This window comes from Xiphophorus hellerii, chromosome 15 (assembly GCF_003331165.1).
Source record: "Xiphophorus hellerii strain 12219 chromosome 15, Xiphophorus_hellerii-4.1, whole genome shotgun sequence".
NCBI classification, from domain to species: Eukaryota; Metazoa; Chordata; class Actinopteri; order Cyprinodontiformes; family Poeciliidae; genus Xiphophorus; species Xiphophorus hellerii.
In genome coordinates, this window is record NC_045686.1 from 9,795,104 (window position 1) to 9,816,667 (window position 21,564).

At 35.7% G+C, this 21,564-nt stretch overlaps 3 protein-coding genes and 1 long non-coding RNA gene across 4 annotated transcripts in view; 2 read left to right on the plus strand and 2 right to left on the minus strand.

Moving 5' to 3' along the window:
• rdh14b (retinol dehydrogenase 14b) overlaps positions 1 to 1,151 on the minus strand; it is a 4,413-nt gene extending 3,262 nt beyond the window's left edge. The window contains exon 1 of the mRNA XM_032584547.1: positions 726 to 1,151. Coding sequence (XP_032440438.1) covers positions 726 to 1,079 — 354 coding nt within the window. The 5' untranslated portion in view covers positions 1,080 to 1,151. The remainder of the gene's footprint in view (positions 1 to 725) is intronic.
• The window catches only part of LOC116733740 (uncharacterized), a 25,828-nt gene extending 17,082 nt beyond the window's left edge, over positions 1 to 8,746 (minus strand). Inside the window, exons 1-3 of the long non-coding RNA XR_004342101.1 lie at positions 8,736 to 8,746; positions 5,747 to 5,752; positions 1,974 to 1,979 (exon numbers count right to left, since the gene is read on the minus strand). This is a non-coding gene — a long non-coding RNA (uncharacterized LOC116733740). The remainder of the gene's footprint in view (positions 1 to 1,973; positions 1,980 to 5,746; positions 5,753 to 8,735) is intronic.
• Positions 3,088 to 18,880, plus strand: LOC116733736 (interleukin-31 receptor subunit alpha-like). The gene is given in 17 exon segments (XM_032584541.1): positions 3,088 to 3,331; positions 5,419 to 5,690; positions 5,693 to 5,769; positions 5,771 to 5,908; positions 5,988 to 6,175; positions 6,266 to 6,369; positions 7,268 to 7,294; positions 7,772 to 7,919; positions 9,132 to 9,214; positions 9,303 to 9,507; positions 9,603 to 9,776; positions 10,235 to 10,336; positions 10,649 to 10,786; positions 10,871 to 11,011; positions 12,811 to 12,895; positions 13,000 to 13,081; positions 16,745 to 18,880. Coding segments are annotated over 17 exon segments (2,409 nt in total). The 5' UTR covers positions 3,088 to 3,255; the 3' UTR covers positions 17,114 to 18,880.
• A 1,258-nt stretch (positions 18,881 to 20,138) lies between these two features.
• The window catches only part of rngtt (RNA guanylyltransferase and 5'-phosphatase), a 92,817-nt gene continuing 91,391 nt past the window's right edge, over positions 20,139 to 21,564 (plus strand). Inside the window, exon 1 of the mRNA XM_032585648.1 lies at positions 20,139 to 20,202. Within this exon, the coding sequence (XP_032441539.1) occupies positions 20,139 to 20,202 (64 nt within the window). The remainder of the gene's footprint in view (positions 20,203 to 21,564) is intronic.

The window sequence follows — 21,564 nt, forward strand, 5'->3', positions numbered from 1 at the left end:
GTTAAATGGTCAGTTCTTATATTATTTATGTGTATATTGATCAGACATAGACTTAGACTTAGACTTGTACTTTATTGATCCTTTGGGAAGACTCCCTCAGGAAATTGAAGTTACCAGCAGCTCCCAGGCAAAAAACAAAGTTAACACACAGTAAGCAAAAGTGCAAAAGAATACAAAATACAAATTAAATACTAAGGTACACACCAAATGTGAGTAACCAAAACCTTAAATTATGCAAGAAAAACCTTAAATTATGCAAGAAACAAGGAATAAGAATATAGAATATAAGAATATAAGTAAATATAAATACAACACAAAAAAAATATAAGAATTTGACGGATAGATTGACCAGTGATATTGTATTGCACTATGTGGTTTGACCTGATAAGTATGGAGAAAAATACAAGGGGTCACTACTCCTTCCACCCTCTGTCCTGTGTCACCTCCCCCCCCCAATGATGAATATACAAAGAATCATTTATCCCTTATTTCATGTTTAACTTTTACATTTATCAGAAACAAGGTTGAGTTTCTGTTTTACTGGTCTATGCGAATGAAATTATTCTGATGTGTAAGTAAATAAGCGGATCCCTGTCACTCTTTTGTTCAGCACCACGGACAGTGCTCCTTTTGGACCACACATCACTAACTAAACACAACAATAGGTGGACTGTACTGGAAGCCAGCTGGTAAATAAACCAACGAACATCCATCCATATTGTTACCTTGTTGATTTCCTCACAAAAATTCCGGACAGATTGGAGGGAAGCCAAGTCCAGGTGCTTGATGACCACCTCCCCCTGCTCTGGCCCCGCTCGGCTCTTCAGGTCCTGGGCTACGTCCTCGGCGCTCCGCAGGTCCCGGCAGGCCATGATGACCCGGGCGCGAAGCTTCAGCAGCTCCCCGGCCACGGCCTTCCCTATCCCGCTGTTAGCCCCAGTCACTATCACAGTCTTTCCGCGCATGGTGTCGGTCGGATACTGGAGCAGCTTTACTGCTTTCCCCCGGGGGAAGAGACGGCGCATTAAGAGCAGAACCCCGCCGCCAACAACAGCGGCTATTATCACGGCCGTTGACATGTATGTACCGGTTATCAAGGACTGCAAGGTATGTTATGTATACAAGTTACAAATTTACCCCGGAAATGATAGTGGCGGACATTATGGCACGTGCAAATTGTAGTGTCGTATTTTTATATTAAGTATGATATTGAAAAAAGTGAACTCATTAACAATATTTAAAAACAATTTTTTTTTAACAAAAACATAGCATGAGTAGATATAAAATAAAACCAAAATCTGAGTATTTCTGGGTAAGTCTTCCGGGTCACCACCATTTAAGTACACTTCCTTAACAGTTAGCCGGCGCAAGACCTGGGTAGACCTTTTAATGGGTAGCAAGGGAGGGGTTTTCCTCATGCCAACCAAAAGCAAGAGCTTTGTTCACGTTTTTGGACAAAGTCAGCTTTTTCTGGTGTTGGTTTGTCTATGCCAGGACTGCCATTCGTCACATGATTCATGGACAGAGTCTGGGAGTGCAGTCATAGAGAGGAGGCTGTCTGTGTTAGGATCCTCAGGATTCATCTTTGCTTTTTGCAGATGATATTATCTTGGATCAGGCCAGTAACGGGGATTTTTGTTGCGAAATTTGATGGAGTTATTTTATTATTATTATTATTATTATTATTATTATTATTATTATTATTATTATTATTGTTGTTGTTGTTGTTTTATTATATTCTCACAATGGATAAAAAAAAAAACATTGTTACCAATCCCGATATAGGGTGACATATTTGTGTATACTGTATGAAATGACTTCCTACCGCGCTGTCTCCACTGGATCGCTACAGTACATTGGCGTTCAAACTCCGCCCACACAGCGCGCAGTATGCCTTGCTGACTCGTGAATGGGGCGAACCTATTGTTCAAAAAACAGTTTTTCGTTTTAAAAAAAAATCTCACAAAATGAACACTGTACTTTAAGTACTAGTCATATCAAACAAATGCTTTATCATAACATTATATACTACTACTTAAAATAAAAAGTTAAAAGAATAGACTATAACCGAACCAAATGATTATATTAATAAATGCTTAAGTGTACAGTTTATCCCTGTATGTACACTTATTTGAGAATTACGAAAACAAGCACTAAACGGATCTAAAACCAATGTACTTTATCTTCAAATCACCGCAGCATTGATATTTTTTGGACTAGTTTCAACAACATTTGGAAAAAATAAGGCGAGTTTAACCTCTATTGCTGCCATTACGAGGTTAAAGCTGAAAAATAATTAGCCTACTTAACTTGCACAATCAACTAACTGACATATACTAAGGCTTCAAAAGTTTGCTTGATGTTCGGCCTATCCAAACGCTCAGTGAGGGTGTGAGATAACAGGAATCACTGATTCAGATCAGACACACAGATCAATTTCATGAGGATATTAACGTTTTTCTATTGTTTGTTTTCCTAATCAAGTTTAACCTTCAGAGCTTAAGTCTTGACAGTGGAATGGACTCTCGGACCTCAGTTGATGATTGATAATAACTGATATATTTTCTCTAAGCTTCATTTAGAGAAATGTTAATGACAGAGTCATTAACATCTCTAACAGGTTTTAACTCGAACAAGAACTTTACCAAAAAAAAAAAAAAAAGATTCAGTTCCAAGCTCGGTCAAAGTCTGAACATCAAACATGTGTGTGTTCAATTTGGAACATTGCTGAGTGTCATGTTGCAATGCAGAAGTTAAATGGAGTAAATAAACCGTCAATAAAGCTTTGCTGGAGTGCATAAAATAACCCATTTCTTTTCTGTTCCTCCAGTAAAGAATATAGTCTGAAATCAATTGCTCCGATGTTTCAATGTTTTCCCCGCATTTAATTTGTATCCAAGTATACCTGCGCGAGGCAAGTAAGATTTATTATTAGTATTAATCAGAGAAAGTAAAATGTGATTCATACAATAGAAAATGGAGTGAGGGTGGTCTTGTCTTGAGTGTTTGGAAGCTGCCCGCAAGTTGCTACACTTCCCCTTTTCCTCTGCAGCGTTTCCAGTTAGGTAATGCCTCCAGTTTATTTCAGGGTTTGCTTCAGTTCCTGTAAGCTGACATTTAGAGCGGGTGGAGTAAATGCACTTCGGCGGACGGTTGCAGTCTGTTGTAACAGCATGTGACTCAACCGCTTTTATCTCTTTTATTGTTGTAGTTCTTACCGACGATTTCCATGAGAACTGGACATAAGGAGAAATTATGCATATGTCCCTGTTTTCGATTTTTGTGGTTGCGGCTCTCTTTATCTCTCTCTGCAACTCCTTCCTTTTCAAAGGTAGGAAAAACTTTTACATTTATTTTAGTTTTTGCGTGTTTTAGTTAAAAATAAACGTTTTAAAAAACAAATAATTAAAAAAAACAATTACTGACAAGACGTTTGACAGATTTGGGGGAAAACGCGTTTGTGTGTGTGGTTTTTCTTTATTGGTTTCATGTTCACTTCACGTTTCTGATGAATAAAGAAGCATTCTTTCATTCCTTTAGTATCTATCTATCTATCTATCTATCTATCTATCTATCTATCTATCTATCTATCTATCTATCTATCTATCTATCTATCTATCTATCTATCTATCTATCTATCTATCTATCTATCTATCTATCTATCTATCTATCTATCTATCTATCATATTGAAATATCAGTTTCTTTTTGAGCCCTCTGTGCTGTAGGAAAGTGTTTTTTTGTGTGGTGCCGTTTTTACAAAGAAATGTCTTCAAGCTGCATCTCATTCTAAGCTGCCTACCAATATTCATGCTCCTTCACATTTTATGTTTTTTTTTTATGATTTCATAAATGCGATACTCATAATCTGAAGTGGAGTGAAAATCATGATCATATGTAGCTTAGAAATACTTTTTCAAAGAAAAATCTCAAAAGGTGATACATATTGAGTCAGTGATTGACTCGGTTCTTGGCAAAACTGCTGTGAAGCTTTTTGGGGGTTTGTTTTGCTTGTATCCCACGAGAAATTTTTTTCTCGTTGGAGAATTTCCAGAATCACTGGAGCTACAGGACATTTTTAGTCTTGAGATACATTTTTGTGAAGATTTTGGGCAGGACTTTGACTAGACAAGCCTCAGGCATGCTTATGCTTTGATCAAGATGTTGATTTGCTGTAAGTGGAAAATCATCACAATTAACAGAAATCCATCTGGGTGAAAGTGATCTGTGACAGGTGACTTCAGTTTGAATTTGCAATTCATTTTATTCAGAGGCATCAGATTAATAGGGGGTAAATCCACACTACATTTTTATATTTTTGTTTATTTCTCAAGGATTGGTTGCCTTTTGATTATTTTTTTTTTCATGTGAAATCACAATAAGATACATTGAAGTCTGGTTATAGCATGACAAATATTTGAACTTTCTAGATGCTTGAATATCAACACAGAGGCTGCAGGGGGTTTGCTAATGGAGCTGCACAGACAAAGTTGAGTCACATGGACTGAAAACGATCCACGCAAGCTCTTAGTTTCCAAAAAAGATAATGAAGCTACTTTTTCCATTGCTATTGGCAGCTGACCAGGAGTAAACACAAAGGTCAGAAAAGTAGGAAAAGAAACTTCACACATAGGGATCGTGGACTGGAGCTTATTTGCCACCACTCATATTATTATTTTCTGTCCTAGAATCTAGCAGACTTCTATCACTGTAAATCCCCTGAGGGTTAGTCGGTATCGTTTCCCACAAGCCAGGAACAAAGCTCTGTCTTAAGAACTCAAATGAAAGTGAAAGGCAGAGTCACATTTAAAATAATTTGTCTTTGCTTCATGCAAATCTGAGCTTCAGGTAATGAAGTGCAAAGAAGGTGTACAAATTAAAACTTGTGTAAATAAAATTATGAGCTTAGTTACACTAATTACTTAGAGAATTATTAGTTTTTATAAAATTATAAGCTTAGTTACACTGACTACTTAGAGAAATGTTAGTTTTTATTGTTAATTTCTGCAATTATTACCGATAATGTATTTGACTTGGGAGGTTTTGGTATTGATCCAGAATTAGGGATTGGTGTAGCCAATGTTTAATTAGTATTTCATATGTTGTTGATGTAACACAGTGATTTGCAAAGGTCTTCCCATCAGTTGGGCTTGTTCATGTTTTTTTCCTGTTACCACTGTAAACATTAATATATTTTGTTCTGATTTACACCAACAATTTTTAAAACAAAGGAGACTGATTAAATCCAGGGTTGGATAAACAAGTAGGGATTCAAAGGAAAGTCAAGAAATTATTCAAAGCTGTCTTCAAAAACACACACACACACAGACATAAGGTTGGGTGCTTAGTTTAAACAACTAAAGAGTTCATGGGAATCATGACAATGAGTGAACTTTTCCTTCCGTTTTTATTTCCTGCAGGCCAGCATGTGATCTGTAACGTTTACCCTAAAGATCTGTACGTAGAAGAGGACTCCAGCGTTGAGATAGTGTGCCAAACATCATGTTCAAATCATGGCAAAATCTTCTGGACACTGAACGGGAAAAACATCAATGAAAGCCTGTCAAAAACTATAAACGCAACACACACTGTCTTGTCACTGAGAAACTTCACTCAATCAAGCGCAGTTGTGCAGTGTCATAGCTCTTATGGGAATCAGCTCTTAGGAGGCGTCACTATAAGGACATATTGTAAAATAAAATCTTCTATATGTCATTGATTCGTATTGCTTGTCATTCCTGCCATGACATTATACTCTTTACCTCTTTTTTCATTTGCAGCAAAGCCTAAAAATATCACATGTGTCTTGCATTATAATGTAAATGGGCCGAACGGTGTGCCTAAACTCTTCACATGTTCTTGGAAGCATCATATGGATTCTCTACAAACAGCAAACTACACCATACTTACGTATGTCAAGCATGTTTTCATTTAGCCAATTAAATGTTGTTAAATTATTATTTTTAATACATATTTTTTCTTTCTGTAGTGATTCCTTGAAGGAAATCTGCAAGTCACAAGTAGCGAGCTGCACACACAATTGCACACATTTGGTGAATCCAGATGATATAGTTAATTATATGTACTACTCTAACCTATACACTATTAAAGTCAGAGCAAGAACTCAATATGGGGAGACGGAGTCTGACCCCTATGTGTTTGATCCACGTAGCATAAGTAAGTAACATAAATTGAAAGTTTCACAACTATGCATCTGTTTATGCTAATCATTTTCTATGTTGTGATGATTACTACATATTTCCTCAGCGAAAATTAATCCTCCAAAGAATTTGAAGATAATTCCCTCGTCAGAGCATCTGTTGGTAAAGTGGGTCACGGACGAACCCCGTTGTCAAGTCAAATACTACAAGGTAGGAAGAATACAATTGTGTGTGCAGGGACAATAGGAAAGCAAACATGAACTCTTCAAAATGGTGATATGAAAAGTATAGCTAGAAGATTTCATAACACCAGAAAGACTGATGAAGAAAGGATTTTTTGTTATGAAAAATTTAAATCTACATAGCACTGTAAATCAGTAGGTAGAATTTGGCTTTGGCTCTTGTTGATGTATTAACTAAAAATCTGAATTCAGTAATGCAGTTATTTGTGGCCAAATAATTAAAAAAAGGTCTACAAAAAGTAATGACCATTGAATAGTTTCTTGGGTGCCCAATGAAACAAACAAAAACTGAAAACAAAGCTCTTACAGTTAATTATATGTGAAGTTACTCATCTGTTACCTGCACAGAGCATTTTAGGTAAATTATTAATATTTGTTCATTTCTACTTTACAGATCTTACAACATTGTGGTTAAAGGGAGGTTGAAATAATTAGCTCAGCTGGTGTTGGTAATATGCGGATGTGTCCTCAATATGGGGACAAAGTGTTGAAAAATGCAATAGAAGAAGTTGAAGATGTGTTGACACAATGCGTTTATTTGACGTGAACGTGTTCATGCTGGTAATAATGTTTTAATTTAATTGAAGCATCACAAAAGATTCATGAAACCTTGTTGAACTGCAGGGTAAATTGGTTAACTGGGACTCTTTTTCCCACAATAAAAGCTAGAACCTACATGCTAGGTCCTGTTTCTCACTTGCAGCAAGCAGAAGCCATCTGCTGCATGTACAGCAGGGTTGTCCGCATATATAATTGATTATACAAATATACAGTTTGGAAACTCGTAGCTGCGTTTGGTATTGAAAATGTTTTTCAAAAGTATAAATGTTTTCTCATTTAGACAATTTCTGTCTTGTTTGTTTCAGACATCAGAGCCTGACAAAGCCCCAGAGGTAAAAAAAAGAACACTTTGTCTTTTTATGGGATCTGTGATAATTCATTGTGAATTCCTTACAGAAATATGTATTTTAGTTGTATATACAGTAGGTTAAAAAGTATTGTATACCTCTGGCGGGGGAGTTTTTCTATTTGCTGCTTTTTTGTCACAGCTTTATCATACTCATGTCATCAAACAAATTTTGTAATCAAAGATAGATAATATATTGCTTTGTATTCTATGACTTACAGATGTAAAGAAATAAAAATACCTTTTAACATGATAAATGCTCTCTTAGCTTTCACAGCATTTATTTTCTAAAAATGCTGACAAGCAATAACAAGCTAAATGCATAGACTATAAACGAACCAAATGACTAAAGTGCTGATCAATAAATGCTTAATATTGTTTACAGCTTTGAGCTTCTAAGATTGAACTATTTTAATATATATTCTTTCTCACCAAACGATATGATTTTTTTGTTTTTTTGTAGGTTTTGTGGACAAATCGATCAGATTTCAGTGCCACTATTAAGGAAGTGGAATCCTGCATTAACTACAACATTTCAGTCCGATGTGCCTCTGAAAGGGGACTTTGGAGCGAATGGAGCCCGGAGAAGACTGCTCTCACCAAAATGAACAGTAAGGCCAATATTTAAATAAATTAAGCAAGCTGACCTCTTTAAGAACATCAGCAAAGAAGAACATGAAAGAATTTTAGCAACAGATTCAAACCCGAGTTCATGTCCAATTCTGAAACCTGATGCAAAAGGTGATTTGTTTGTGAAGTAACTTCATCAGCAAACAGTGTCTGTGTCTCTGTGCTTCCCCTTTGCCCACATTATTTCATTATTTATGGAAATTACAACTGGAACAAATAACTGCTTAATGTCTAAAATCTAAATTGTTTGGATATTTGTGGATTGTGCAGAGACAATCTGATCTGGTAAACGTTCTTGTAAAAGTAGAATAAAAGGAGAAAAAAAACATACATATCTTTTGGATTTACAAAAAAGGGGTATGATGCACAAAAGGTAGAAATCATTCCCCCAGACTCTTGTGCCTAAAATGCATGCAGATTGCAGTCTGCTTTGTGAATCCTGGGCAGAATTAAAGCAAATAATGAAAGCGAAAAAGGAGAAGATTGCAATGTTTTGTAAATTCCCTCCTCAGTATCTAGAAGTGCAAAGTCGGTAGAGACATACCCCATAAAACTTGCAGCTGTAATTGCAGCAAAGGATGTGTATAAAGTATGCATTTTCTTTCACTTCACAATTATGCACAACTATTTCATAGTTGACCTACTGTGTGGTATGGTTAATAAAGGGGTGTGCAAACTTCTGGATGGCACTGTGCATAAATCATTCATGTCTTTGTTTTCCAAACCCTCTTTAAAGTGTTCATGTAATTAGTCAAACTCAAGTCACAGGATCAGACTTGACTGCAGAAATGTGTCACTTGAGATTTAAATCTAGCCAAATTTCACATTCATTCTTATTGGTGTGACACAATGCTGACGAAGCCGTAAACCTGTTGACCGTTAACTGATTTGGTTCTACCCACATAGTTTTGCCACAAATGTCGGGGTTAAACGCTTCTATGGGTGTGTTTGCATTCCACATTGTCATTCTGCAACCACTTCTTGGAAAGCCAAAGCTTTGCAGTGATTCAAGGCATGACTGCAGTTTCTTTACACCTGTTGCTATGACAACAAGGTGGTTTTGGACTTAGTTCAAGGTGTGAATGTCGGCTTTCTCTTTTCTTGGCCCTAGATGAAAATAATCCAGCATAATTTCTGTGTTTGCCTGTCTATTGAAGTGTGATTAATTTCAAACTTATATGAACTGTTTTTAGGGAGCCGCATCAGGATGCAACTTTGGAGAAAGGTGGCTGAATTGGAAAAAAACGGAAAGAGAAAAGTTCACCTCATGTGGAAGGTACAGAAAAGAGCAAAATGTTTTGAGAATATTTAAGTGCACAATTGTTGGATTGCTGTCTAACATTTCATGCTTCTCTCTAAACCAGGGTATTCCTTCAACATGTACAGAGGCATTCACCGTCAAACAGGTTGCCTACAAAGACAACACAATCACAGGAAATTACACCTATACTTCATGTGGCAGCTCATCTTGTGATGTCGATCTGGACCACCGTTCACACAGATTTTATCTCGCAGTTTCCAGTAATGGTGCACTGCTCGACTCTGTTTATGTTCCAGCTGTTGGAGACAGTTAGTTTTACTGCTACATGTAGACATTTTAAACAACAACAAGATTTCTATCCTGTCTCTTGACTTGTTGGTTGTTTCTCTCTTCATATCCTCAGCGGGCCTTCCTGAAGTTTGGAGCATCCAAACAACAAAACATAGAATGGGAGGTGTTATTCAGGTCAGCTGGAATGTGTCAGAAAAACCCATCAGTAGTTACATAATTGACTGGACCCACGATGGACAACAGTACTACTGGAAGGAGACCATATTCACTAATGCAACTCTGTTTGGTAGGTTAGAATGTGTGTTAAAGACAAAGTGTGTGAGTGATCCGTCCTCCCATTTATCAAAACATCAGTTAATGGCTTATCTATTATCGACTCAGTGAAGAATATAATGGACTCATTAGTGGAATTTCATATTAAAAGCTGTTACATAATGCATTTCCATGGAAGATTTTATCAATTTAAATAGGTTTATTGAGAAGATTGACTTCTGATATTCATATGATGATGTTCTTACAAGAAAATCTAGTCTCTTCCTGCATGACTCATATTATAAGCCATTTGTTTTCATTGCACTGATAAGCTGCAAATATGTATTATGCTGTATTTATTTATTTTTTAATTTTTTTTAACAAATTTTTATTGTTTTCCAGCTTTACTTGGTCATCGAATGTACCTTAAAGGTGTTGCAACCTTTTCTTGTCATTTCAGTGGCAATATATGTTTTCTTTCTATTTTTGCAGGCCTGTTGCTTAGAACACCATACATAATTACAGTAACACCTCTCTTCAATGACATCACAGGGCACAGCATCCACTCAAATCCGTTCTGCTCCAGTACGGGAGGTAAATATCAAATAAATTTTTCATTAACACAAAAACACATACATATGTGATCTGTACCACTGTGAAGTTTGCATACACTCATCACCAGGATTAATGTTAAACTGAGCCTTCACTGAGACATTCAAAATGTAATAATTACTCAAAATGAAACTCCAATCACTAAAAAAAGTAATTTACTGTGGACTTTGTTAATACATCCAAGCACAAGTATTTACACTCCCCTGCCCCACTGAAACGTCTCTTTGCAAGTTGCAGAGACATCACTTTTTTTTTTTGTGGTTATTGACAGTTTTGAAAATGTTATTCCTGCAGTTCCAGAGCACATCTTTGTCACAGTTGTGGAAGCTGACGATAAAAGTGCCTTTGTGAAGTGGCACACAAAGTCACAGTATACATGCAGTAATGTTGATACATACATAATCTTTTACGAAGCACAGGGACTCCAGCACAGTAAGTTGCCCCTGTCTTTGCTAATGTTTTTACATCTTTTTTAAAGACCACATTCATAACAATAACAGAATGATTTTCTACTAGATGTTTCTGTTAGTGGTAGTGAAGATGGAGTCTGGTTGAAGGACCTGAAACCAAACACCCACTACAATGTCAAGGTTGAGGCCACAAGCGACAACGAGACTGATATGAGCAGCACTGTGTATTTCAGAACAAATAGATTTGGTGAGTATTATTTAAGAAGCTATTCAATTTACTAAAAGGTTGTTACTTGAATTGGTTCTTTGCAACAGAAGAACAAGTGAAAGATTCTATGCTCTTTTGCTGCAAAGTTGTCACATTAAAGTTCAGAATTTAGTTCTTGCCCTCACGTGTAATGAATCGCAACAAAAACAGAAGAAAGCTTTAACATCCACACTCTCAGCTTGTTAACCCATATCATGATCATAAAAGGGGGATCTAAATGATTATGTCTGTATTAAAGAGTTGAAAAATCTCGGCACGGCATTGTCAGGCTAAGATTAATCACCTGAAGGTTTGTGTTATTTATTTTCCCCTCAAGATGACTCTTGAAGCAGTTTGGCATCTGGTCGTGTTTTTCTTGGCTTCGCTCGCTGAATTCCTTCCTGAAAGCTTGGAAGGGAAAGGATTTTCCTGTTTTTGCTTGTCAAAGCAATAAGACACCTGTAGCTGTTGCAACATTTCACTGTTATTCTTTAAATTCACTCATTTCATTTGATGCGTCACATTTTATTGAAAGTTGTAGATAATTTTTTTCATCTAAAAATTTAGCTATGATAATTTCCTTTGTCTTTCATGAAAGGAGCTCCCCTTTATCAGACGAAACCATTCCTAGATTTCTTGTACCACCTTGTTTATATTTCATCCATTTCAAGCTTCTCAATGCTCTATGATGTTGTTTTACAAAAGTTGGCATAAAAGTTTATTAGAAATATAGAACAGTTTTACACTTTTGCTAATAAATTAACTTGCACATATTAAGTTTAGCAAAGCATAACTATAAATTGCAGAACATCATTAAAGACACAGTGACATATTTTTCACCACCAAGTGTACACTGACAATGAGAACACCGGTGGGCAATTAAACATTGCTATTTATTGCAGGATTTCACCAAACACAATACGATTTTTCTGCTTTGTGTGTATTTGGATCAATGCCACAGCAAGAAACACAACAACTGAGGTGATGAGCTAAAATAAGCAATCATTATTGTTGGATGATTACAAGTAAATATATTTTTAATAGAAATGTGAAAAATCATGCAAATAGAGATAAAAATACACAAAACAACATAAAAGAACTATGATCAGTTGCTGTATGCCTAATGTGATGTCACCAGTATCATGTATGGAAGGAATCTTATTTTGAGGACATAGATTTTGTCAGGAACAATTAGCATTTTATAACTAAATAGCAAACAAATAGAAAAAAAAAACTAATGGACTTTTGGTTGTTTAATTCGTAAACTATATTTAAATCTTTTCCTTCACCTTGTCATTCTACTCCAAACCAATTAAATTTAAAGCAACCCAACACAATCTGAATCAATTAAATAATCATGGGTCTTGAATGTGCTCAAACTGAAAAAACAAAAATGCACATCTTTGTTTGGAAAACCAAACAAATATATAAAAGCATCTTTAATTTTACTTTATATTTTTATATTTTATTTTATACTGCTTTCATTAGGGGGGGGGGGGGGAATTAAAAAACTGGATTGTTAATTTTGTTTTTAATGAAAATGAATTAGGCAAGCAGATTTTTGGGTGTTTTTTAACGTTTTAAACATTTTTTAACTGTTATTATTTATTAGAGTCTTTTATTAGGCACAATATGCTCTAAGAGAATTCTGTTAATATGGACTCAATCTTAGTTTCTCTTAGTAGATATGGTGTGAAATCACGACCACCAAATATGTCAATAATTTCCAGTGAAAATTCTTTCTTTTTCTTGCAGCCATGACAAATATTAGCATAATACATATCTATTATAATCTACAGATCCCAGGCTTATTAAAGCTGTAAGCATCTGTGGAGGCATTCTTGTCATTCTTGTACTGTCTATTGGGTTGACCTGTGCCATTCAGTAAGTTTCACTCCTTGATTTTTCCTGGTCATTTCTGTTTCTGATTATTCATCTGGAAAACCAAACACATACAAAAATTTAATGATTGTTAATTTGATTTTTAGGTGGAAGAAATTTAATGACAAGCCTTTGCCGAATCCTCGTCTCAGTTCTGTGGCGAAGTGGCTGACACAGAGTCATGAAAAGGTAATTTTAATATAAATTGTGATAAAGTGGGATGGCATGCATGCAGATTAACATCAATGAAGTCATAAAACATCTTCTGCTAACTTTTTTGTGGTCCCTTGTTGAGTTACGGTACTTTATTGAGTTTATGGTGCAATCAATGACACATCTAGTATTCTATCCAGGGTGAGTGACCACATAAATGTAACCACTCATACTAGATAGACTGCTCCCTAAGTTAGAATGCAAATTAAATCTTTACTGTTGGTTTTGCAAAAAATTATAAGGGCATTCCCAAACAAGATGTTATCCATAATCCTACACCACGTAAACATATTGTTAATTAAAAAACTTCCCAAACATTGGCTAATATTTCCACGGTCATAGCAAATGCAGGCCTCAAACTACAGTCGCTAAAATTTCAAGCATGTAAATGTCCTAACTGATCAAAGAGTACGTGGTTGTAAATTCAGATTTTGTCATCCAGCCAAGAAAATCTGAATGAAAAGTTCCTGTTTTCTCTGTGCAGACAAGATTGCTAATAAAAACAAACGGGTGCTTGCAAAACTCAACCTAATTAATAGGTGTAATGCAGAAACCTGTCTTTAAACCTCAAACTGACAGAGTGGTGATAACTCAATCAGAAGGTGCAGGTCCTGGAAATGAGGTAAAACTACAAAAGATTTCATTTTGGGATTTGGCTAAAGTAGAGGTTAAAGTACCTTCATATCATTTGATGTATTTTTAAATGCTTTTTGCCAGAGTGATAAAGAGTGATTTACAGCAACAAACAGTGGAGTTATTTGTAGGCATTGATTTCATGTTTAAAACTAGTGTAGAAAATAGACAGATTTGACCAAACCTGCGCTAAAATTTGAGCTGATCCAGGATTCAGTGTCCATATTAAAACATTAAATTTCTGTGAACAAAGGCAACATGTCTGGATGCATTTTCAGGAAACAGTTTGTTCTCGTTAAAAAGAACATGACCGCAATGCAGATGAGGTTGAGGCTTATTCCTGCATGTAAACCAACCACAAGGTTTGCACACAGGCCTCAATGTAAAATGATGCAATTTTGTGGATAAAAGTTGGCCAAAGTTTCTGATGCTCCATGGGAGTAATTAGTCATGATCTATGTGTTTTAACAACAAATAATAGATTATACCATGAGAAAATATCACATTTACACCAGTACTTAAAGTTGAAACTAGTCATTTACATATACAGTAAAAATTGCTAACGTTGTGTGAGACTAGACTATTCATTAGGTTTACCAAAATGATTTCTATATGCTAAATCCCAAAAGTAAAAAGCAAGAAATTAATTTTAGAGATTTTTCCTTTTTTTCTACTTTAAGTCAGAAGTTTAAATACATTTCTTTGCTTTTTAAGAAACTAGCTTTTCAGACTTTCCAATATGCTTCCTCTAGTTTTTGCACAATAACTTGCTGGAATTTTAGACCATTTCTCTTCACAGAAGTGGAGGAACTGAAATAAATTTGTAGGTCATTTTTCTTGGAAACACCTCGGCTCTGTCCACTAACGTCCTATAGGACTAAGATAAAGACTTTGTTGTACTCATTTAAAACCAGCTGATGTTTAGAAATGTTGCCTTTGTACTTCCACATCCTGTTGTTTCCATGTGATGTGATCGTTTTAGTAGAAGTGCACCCCTGCGTCCTGCAGTGAAACACCCACACCGTATCATGCAACTGCTGCGGTCCTTCATTGTTGGGTTGATGTTGTTAGTTTTGTAAGCTTCCTCCTTTTTCTCTTCAAATGTAGCAGCTGTCAGTATGACTAATTGTACCAGTTTTGGTTTTATCAGACCACAGGACATGCTTCCAAAATAATCAAGGTCTTTTCCCTGAGTGCATATGCAAGTATGACTTGCCTTATGACTTAATTGCTTCTTCCTTGCTGAGTTGCCTTGCAGCCTATGTGGATGAGTGTCTTCAAAAAATGTTTTGTTCTGATCTCATTTATACATATTGCACCAAAACATGTTCATCTCAGGGACATTTAGCCCGTCTCCTTCCTGAATAGGATGATTGCTCAACATTTCTTTATACGTTGTTGAACAGATAAATGTGGATCTTTCAGGCATCTAAAAATTGTACCCAGTAGGATGAACCACACTTGTGGAGGTCCATAATGCTTTGCCTGATATTTTGCTAGATTTTTTTTTTTTTTCAATTTCCCACAATGTCACACAAGGAAATAGTGTTTGAGCTGTTGCGTTAAAACCATGCTGAGGTGTTTCTTTAATAAAATCAAAACGAGAATAAAATCAGAAGAACGCAGAGAAATAACATTTCCATGTGGGTTTTCTCAAACTTCTGACGTAGAACAAATGATAAAAATTCTCTCACGTTATGTTAGTTCTGAGAAAATAGAAATCGTTTTGATAATCCTATCTGATGGGAAACTAGAAATGCTGGTCAAATCTGACGTCAGACACCCATCAGATTTCATTCAATGGGTGTAAATATCTTTCAACTGTGAACATTATTTGTAGATTTTGGTTGTTCTAACTTGCCTTATGACACATGTTATGTTTGAATAATTTTGAGGCTTTGTGACAAAAGCTACACTTCCTCTGACCGCATGTTTTTCAATGCACAAACTCATCTAGACTGTAACATAATACTCTAACACACAGTGGTTACAAAACCTTTCAGCCCTGAAAAAGTATTTGTTGGAGACTTTAAAACATGAAGGTTGGTTGCAAATACTGCAACCAAGGGAATTAAATGGGGGGTTATTTACAACAGGATCAGGTGCCAGGATATTGTATTTGTCTTTTGTGTATACTTTCTTATTATCTATGGCAAAAAGTCAAAGCATAAATACACTGCTCAAAAAAATAAAGGGAACACTTAAACAGGTGTTTAACACTTAAAGTGTTCCCTTTATTTTTTTGAGCAGTATATATCATTTTTGCAAACTGCTTTAATTTCTGAAGTGGACCTTAAGAAATCTCAGCTGTGGATTTGGGAGCCAAAGTGGGAATAACTCTGAAAATTTCCAAACTCTTCCTCCTTTTCAGTTTTGCTATAACACTGAAAACCTTTTAAAGTTGATTGTTTTTTAGTTTAGAATTAGATCTACTCTCCATTTATAATAATTTGTTTGAAGCAGTTGCATAGATACCACCATTTAGATCTTCATAATTCAGGAATTACCCCAACCCCCATCCACCTGTTGTGGGCTGTTTACTTGTGCAGTCTTTCCAGCCAAAACCTAGAAATGTTCCCCTAAAAAGATAAACTTAGGTTTCTCTTCTTGGAAAACCTTTTTAAATCCTGCCTTAGTTGAATAGTGATTGCCAAAGATGTTTGATTGTGTACAGATCCAGAGGTGGAGCTGAATTAATTAAATGTCAAACATTTTTTTGTTATGAATAACTTTTGTCAGGATCTGCAGCAAAGCAGATCAGTCCCCTGACTTGCTGTGGTTTGCTACTGTTTGCTGACTTGCATGAACATCTTCCAGTTGTACAAAACAACAGAAAACATTTCAATGTTCTTAACTAATGATGAGACTACCACAGGAAACTTCAGGAGGGCAAATGTGTACTTTCTGGGTGCTTGGTGCAAAGTTGAAGTCTGAACATTAGTCAAGTTTAATCTTCTTGACAACACCTGATGTTATTTTCCCCCATACCTTGTATGTCTGTTTCAGGTGGAGGGGTTCTTCCAGCCACCTACAGATCAATTTGAAAACCAAGTTGTCACAGATAAAACTCAAAGAAATCGAGGGGCACCTCTCACTCCAGTCCATAATGGTAACGACTGCGACCCATCGTTTAGTTCTACACGAGAGAATGAACCGGAAGAGAGGTTCTCCGATACCTCAGAGACACAGCTCCTGTCTTCTCCAGAAGGATCAATGGTGTTTTCTTCCTCACAGAGCAGCCCATATCGCTGTCAGGATATGTTGCCACGAGTGGAAAAGCCATCCAAGAGTGACTTGGGCAACGAACAAGAAAAGACTTCGATGAAGAGTTTATACATAAGCTTGAACATGTTTGAACAAAGTGATGTTAGGTGAGAGTTTGTGGCAACAAAACACAAGGTGAAGCTAAGATGAGTCATTCAGTACAGATGTTCAGTGACAACATGCAGAAAGATTGTTGCCTACAGTGAAACAACATGAGTTGAAAACGTATGGCCTGTTTTTATTTACAGCATGGCAACCTGTTTTTTTTTAAGGCTGCTATCAAGACGCCTTCATTACATTAAGACCAAAACGCTGCTTTTTGGTCTTAAATCAAATCTACAACAAGACTGTGTTTGTAAAATTGAGTTCTCAGAACATGTTTTGTAGGCTGTTTACTGTACCAACAAACTATGTGTCATAGACTGTATTATTAAAGAACACACAGCATGTTGATTGCATGATATATCAGAATACAGATTCCCAAAAATGCAAACAGCTCTTTTAAAATGCTAGGCTTGTCATAAAAAAAACAACAAAAAAAAAAACATTCCAAGTAAATTTATCCTTTACAGTTCAACTGCAAAACTGCTGCTCCTATAGCCTGGTTACAGAAGTGTTCATACCTTTTGACTAAAACTTTAATATACCTTTTGATTCAATTTTAGCAATCTGCCCTGTTTTAATTGGAGTCTCTTGACATTCTACCTGACAAAGGATCCCCAAATCTATAAGATTGAAAGGCTCTTTTTAGGTGACCTCACAGATTTTTATGAAAACCATCTTTTCTTCAGTGTTGATCCAGATGGCTTCACTATGACGTTGAAAAATGTAACTCCACTGTTTTCTGGGAGAAAGGACCTCTGTCTTGTGGCCATGGCATACTTTCTTGTTCAGACATATGGACACAGAAGATTGTTGTTACATAGAACACAACTGGTCTCTGTTTGAAATTAATTCCTACAGTTTCTTCAGTGTTGCTGTGCAGGCTCCCTGTCCAGTTTCTTTTCATGAATTTTGGAGAAATGTCCAAGTTTAATAATACCATTGCCTATTTTCCTCACATTATTTGTGACTACCTTCACTTCAATTGGACTTTATTTTGGGTTAATGAGATTCACCATATTTAATGACAGATGTGAGTTCACCAAAGGTAAATGTTGAAATTAAATGCAAAACAAATTCAACAGTGTGTTAGTTTACCAGTGAAAACAATTATGTACCAAGGTAATGGCAGCTTTTTCTGAATATTTTATAATAAAAATGATGACAAAAAAATGTATTCTGTAGGATATTATATGTGAAAAGGGTTCTGAAATGATTTGTTAAAGTCATGTTTTTTTATAGAAACCTGAACTCATAACAGGGGTTTTGTACACTTTGTGTTGTTTTCTAATTGTTTTCACAGAAATAAGCTTGTACAGTTATGTTTCTTTTACCACTGTGTAATAGAGCATGTGAATGTGAAAGTGGTTTGGATCTGTATATAAAGTATGAACAATAAAGAAGATGTAAAAACAACGATAACCATTAATGGGACAAAGTAAAACAACAACAAAAAAGAAACTGTTCTAGATGTGTTTTTGCTACAACAAACTTCGGTTTTCCTTTTGTGTGTAATAATCTGTGATAGTCAGGCGATACTGGTAGTAACAGGGTGGAAGCCTTTGTCTGCGTTCCACTGTGGTATGTGTTGCTAGGTTTCTGTCTTCATTAACTTCAAAACAAACACAAACAATGAATCGGCATTCCTACTGTTTATATTGGTTTACCCTGATTTTGTTGCTCTATGAATTATGGTGTTATGTAAACAGGTTTTATTAATTCTTCTGGAGGATTAAATGTTTGTAAGGATATGTCTTATTACAAGATGAATATGTGGAAAAAAATGCATGACTTCTGTTATTAAATTTGCACATGAAAGAAATGATGGTCACAGTCAAAACACATTATAACAGAAAACTATGAAGAGACAAATCCTAAATGACTTATTAAGATAGTCAGGAAAATATTTTGAGTAAAAATATTCAATTAAAAGTTGTAACATATAAAAATCCTACTCCTTTTTGGTAACACCTTCAAAACTTAGACATTATCCAGTAACATATTATTAATGATTCATTTTTTTAAGTACATAGTTAAACATGTCCATTCATTGAACCAAGAATATGTTTTCTGGAAGTCAACAGTGCCACTCTGCAGCCTGCAAAACCATATTAATTTATTAGTTTAATTTCACCTTTCTTGTGCTGCATGCATTATGATCTAATTAAAAAATACCACTGATATTTGATTGGGTAGGCTGTACACCAAATTTAAGCTACTCTCCACCAATGCATGGCAAAATCATTCTCTCTCTTTTTTTAAATCCAAATTAGTATGTGTTGCAACTTTCTTGTTTGCATAACATCTATTTTAAAACAGCATTTCTTCTTTTAATCATACTCCCTTTCATCCTTATTCTGTTGTTTTTAATATTATTGACTGTGAATTGCAGCTGTGTTGTCATTTCTTATAATTTTTTTTGAATCTCACTTTCAGTTTAGATTAATGAATTTTATAACAACAAAATTGTTTCCATGTCAGTCGCAGCGTGCAGTTAAATAAAATCTTAAAATGTTTAATAAAAATGAATGAATTTAACAACACAGTGTGAAATTCCACATGAAGTCATGAGCTTTAGCTTTAGTGCACATGCCTGAAAAAAAATCTTTGAGCTTCATGTCATTCTGAAATGTATCAATAGGTGGCAGCATTGCAGGTTATCTGTCTTAAATCACAGATATTACTACGAAGAAGGAGCTTGGCTCTGTAATTTAGCCCAAGCTAACCCAGTGAAGTAATGCTTGCCTTTTTCTTACCATGTGGATTTAAAAAGAAAGAAAACACCTTGGAAAGAGAGAAGTAATTTTCGGGTGGTGCACTGCATTGACTCTTCACAGCCCATGTTGTGTTTAAATTCGTTCCCGCCCGTCGGAATGCTGCCCGGGCTTAAACTTGTTGGCTGATCCCTTTGAATTAGCAGCTACTGGGCCTTGAAGCCGCAGTGCTCGAGTGTATTGTTAATCCGGGATCAGAGATCTGTGACCGACGGATACTTATTTAAGGTTTTGCTCATTTTTACAAGTCTATTCTTAACATGTCGCACACTGGACCCCCTCCTCGATGGCGTAACTGTCCCAGGAGAGGGCAGCCTGTGGCAGGTAAATAATAACATATATCACATACATATGGGCTAATTTTTAAAATGTTATCTTCTGCAAGCTGTGTAGAGTGAATTAACTTGTTTGCCCAATAACATGTGGATAGTACTAGATTCGCTGCGTTCTCTAAAAATGAAGTTGAAGATAATTTAGGAAAAACTAGCTGTCTCAGTTTGTTGTTGTTTATCTTAGAAGGCTTACAAGAATGTGAGTGTACAGTGCTATCCAAGTGAAAGAGCTATATTTAGTAAATAAACCAGTGATAGGTATTTACCGCCGAGTTCCATAGCTCACTTACAAAATTACATAAATTTTATATGTTTTAAATTTGCGTTTGGATTTTGTTGTTTTTTGTATACCTCATGAATTTGCCGGATTTATTCAATGAAGTCTGTCGTGACGCTTCTCACATGCCACCTTTAAGGGCGTGCAGGTTAAATACGCATGTAGTGGCTTTCAGTGGTGCTTGAAAACCAAAGTAGTATTCATGGGCAACATTATTCAATTGGGCAAAAGTTGCATTAAACATTTTGTTTCCGTCTACAAGCTTCCTAGTATCACGTGTCAAAACAAACCGAGGCTAGGCATGGTGCACGACGGACAGAGCTGCTCTTGTACGAAGTGCCAGAAACTCCTCTGCCTAGAATTGCAGCTATTAACACACACGTTCAGTTAACGTTTAATACACAGGTGCACACAAGTAAATTTCCCTGAAAGGTTTCACTACACAGCTTTCAATTTTCAGTTTTTGCTATTTATCTCAGGTGTGGAATCCTGGGGATTTTGCAATGAGTAGCATTAGCCCAGAAGGTTTTTGATCTAGTGTCTCGCAAAATCTTAATTTCACCCTATGGTCAGAATAATCTGGCTTTTAGGATTAGAAGCAATGGATTTCAGTAAATCCAATTAAAAATCAATGATCAATTGTTAATTTAATGATATGACAGTGGTAATAGGGATGTTTTGTGGTAGAATATCCATCTGCTCCACCACTCCATCTGGAGAAAGCAAATCTAAGTAAAAAAACAACAAAAAACCTTGTATTTCTTTGCAACCTGAGAATGAAGATATTAATAAGAAAAAATAGTAAAAATATTCTACCCATCTTTCTGACTTTATAAATTCATAAGGATATTTTGTATTTACAATTACATTGTCATAAAATTTGGAGTTCTAAAAAGAATAATGCATAAGAACCCTGACCTAAAAAGAATAAATATTTAATATCTTATTTAGCAGATTACTCTAAAACTAAAGAATACAAAGTGACGAAACACCAAAGTAAAAAAACAGTATTAGAAGCAGATGATTATCTATTAGAAGCAAAATGGAAAAACAGTTAAAATACCTCAATACAAGTCA